A 2,867-nucleotide genomic window follows, 5' to 3' on the forward strand; every position below is an offset into this window, starting at 1 on the left:
TCAGTGAAGATCTACAGATGGAGACAGTCTCGCATCCTGTATCACTCCAGCCTCCCTGTGATTCCATATTATCCACCTCGTTACTCAGACACTTTGGGAACAGGAACTCTGCCACACGTTTACAATTACGAGGTGTGCAGAACGACTGACTCCAGAAAGAGTGACATTAAGTTCGGAGAAGCTGGTAGTCAAAACGTCTTGATAATGGATCCCAGTTCTACAGACACTCTGCAGAGGATACAGAGTGAGAAGAGCATCCTGGATGATCCTGATTCTCCTCTGGAGGTTAGTTATTCTCATCAATTGATCCAGTTTGCTTTTGAACATTTTATTGTTCAGATACATGCTTTTTTTTTTAAAAAAAAAAATTTCTTTCAATTGCAAATGATTCTGATTTATGTAAATCAGAAATATTTAATGCACGTTAAGTTCATTTAAAAATGTTTTTGATATATGTATTTACTTCCATGAAATATCCGACTAATAATATAACAATATTGAAAATACTCTGTATTCCACGTTTTAATTTCCTGTTTATTTTCTACTTCCAAAATAACACTTCAAAAATTCAAATATTGCACTTTTTTTTGTCAACGGATTTTGTGCATACCTGTTTAGATTAGAATATGAATTCAACATTCAAACATTTTTACCAGCTTAGGGTGACATTGTTTGTACTTACCTCTTCTTACTCCTGTAGATACTAGAAAAAAAAAAATTTCATACTGTATCACATAGGCCTGCAAACGTTGGATATTATTGATGCGTAAATCATCAAACATTGTTTGTATTTTTTTCTTTTTTTTACCTTTTTCCATTTTGTTTTTATATTCACACACTTAATATTTTCATTTCAGACTCTGGGGGCCGCTGTAAGTCTTTGCAGCAAATATAACGCTTATGAAAAGGAGCTACACCTCCGAAGCCTGACTTAGTGTTCCGCGGAGGGCAGGACGTTCGCTTTTTTATTTTCATCAGCGGTTTCTACTCTTAAGCGTGCGGTGCATCCCGACTGGATCATACAGGAAAATAAATAAAAGGCTATACTGTCTGACAATTAGGAATTTGGACTGATATTCTCTCGTATTTGGACGTATTCTTTCGGGAATATGCATTTTATCAGCACGGAACACGCAGTTAAATGGCAAGTACAGGCCTTCCTCCTTGTTTTTTTCATCGAATCCACCGTTTGCCAGATCCGCTACTCCGTCCCGGAGGAAATGAGAAAGGGCTCATACGTGGGAAATGTAGCTGAGGACTTGGGTGTCGACGCTAACAGATTAAAATTAGGTGGTGCCCGAATTGTTAGCGGTGATAGCAGCGAGTACATTAAGCTTGATGTAGACAAAGGGAATCTGGTGGTGGGAAACAGGATAGACAGAGAGCAGCTCTGTGGGCAGACGTCTCCCTGCAGCCTGAATTTTGAGATGATTCTGACAAATCCGATGCAGCTGCATAGCGTTGTAGTTGAAGTGCTAGACATTAATGACAATGCGCCCACATTTCATGAAAAGGAAATGCACGTAGAAGTATCGGAATCAGCTCTTCCAGGTACAGAAATATTACAAGTGAGCGCCACAGATCAAGATGTCGGCATCAACGCTTTACACGGTTATGCATTACATCCGACGACTAATTTTAACATTAAAGTTCTCTCCAGTCCGAATGGCCACAAATATGCACAGCTGTACCTTTCTGATGCTTTAGATCGAGAAAAAGATGGAAAACTACTTTTAACACTCACTGCTGTTGACGGGGGCGAACCGCAACGATCAGGAAGCTTAAAAATACACGTTACTGTTCTAGACACAAATGACAATGCCCCCGTTTTTATGCAACACAATTTTAAGGCTTCTGTCAAAGAAAATGTCCCAGAAGGATCTTTAGTTTTGAGCTTGAGCGCAACAGATGCAGATGAAGGGAAGAACGGACACGTTACATATCATTTTAATCACATGTCCAATAAGATTGCGGGGATTTTCCACCTGGATGAAAACAGCGGCGATTTAACAGTTAGGGGAAAAATTGACTATGAAGAAAATAAATTGTACGAAATTGGGGTTCAAGCAAAGGATCAAGGCGGACAAAGCACATCCACGAACGTAATAATTGAAGTAATAGATGTGAATGACAATGCGCCTTTTATAACGCTTACCTCGTTTTCTAATACGATCCCTGAAGATTCTCCTAGTGGAACCACTGTTGCTATAATAAACGTTAAAGATTTAGATTCGGGCAAAAATGGAAAGGTGGACTGCTCAGTTAATGGCAATATCCCGTTCGCAATACAGTCATCGCTTAAGAACTATTACACTCTTGTCACAAACGGTGTTCTGGACAGAGAGCAGAGGCCTGATTATAACATTACTTTTACGGCAGTAGATGAAGGAATTCCGCCGCTTTCTACAAACAAGACTATAACTATTAAAATATCAGACATAAATGATAACGCCCCTCTATTTGAAAAAGATTTTTATGAAGCTAGTATCATGGAGAATAACTCCCCGGGATTGTCTGTGTTTTCTCTAAAAGCTCATGACTCTGATTCAGGTCAGAATGCACGAGTGTCTTATCTGCTTATTGATACTGAGCTACATGGTAGCCCCATATCCAGCTACGTATCAGTGAACGCAGAAACTGGTGTTATACAAGCAGTTCTGTCATTTGACTTCGAGCAAATTAAAAAAATAAATATTTACCTAAAGGGTCAGGACGGAGGTTCGCCACCATTAAGCAGCAACACAACAGTTGTATTAAATATTCTCGATCAGAATGATAATCCTCCTCAGGTTCTGTACCCAGTCCAGACTGGTGGCTCCATGGTGGCTGAAATGGTGCCTCGTTCAGCAGATGTGGGCTACCTGGTG

The 2,867-nt window shown here is 39.7% G+C and overlaps 2 protein-coding genes across 3 annotated transcripts in view; both read left to right on the forward strand.

Annotated features, from left to right (window-relative positions):
* The window catches only part of LOC106950266 (protocadherin gamma-A11-like), a 165,445-nt gene that overhangs the window by 30,698 nt on the left and 131,880 nt on the right, over window positions 1-2,867 (forward strand). The window lies entirely within an intron of this gene.
* LOC106950261 (protocadherin gamma-B7-like) overlaps window positions 1-2,867 on the forward strand; it is a 13,480-nt gene that overhangs the window by 5,921 nt on the left and 4,692 nt on the right. Inside the window, exon 2 of the mRNA XM_015037003.1 lies at window positions 2,790-2,864. Within this exon, the coding sequence (XP_014892489.1) occupies window positions 2,790-2,864 (75 nt within the window). The remainder of the gene's footprint in view (window positions 1-2,789; window positions 2,865-2,867) is intronic.

This window comes from Poecilia latipinna, unplaced genomic scaffold (genome assembly GCF_001443285.1).
Source record: "Poecilia latipinna isolate Pla-1442-1.1 unplaced genomic scaffold, P_latipinna-1.0 Scaffold388, whole genome shotgun sequence".
Classification (NCBI taxonomy): domain Eukaryota; kingdom Metazoa; phylum Chordata; class Actinopteri; order Cyprinodontiformes; family Poeciliidae; genus Poecilia; species Poecilia latipinna.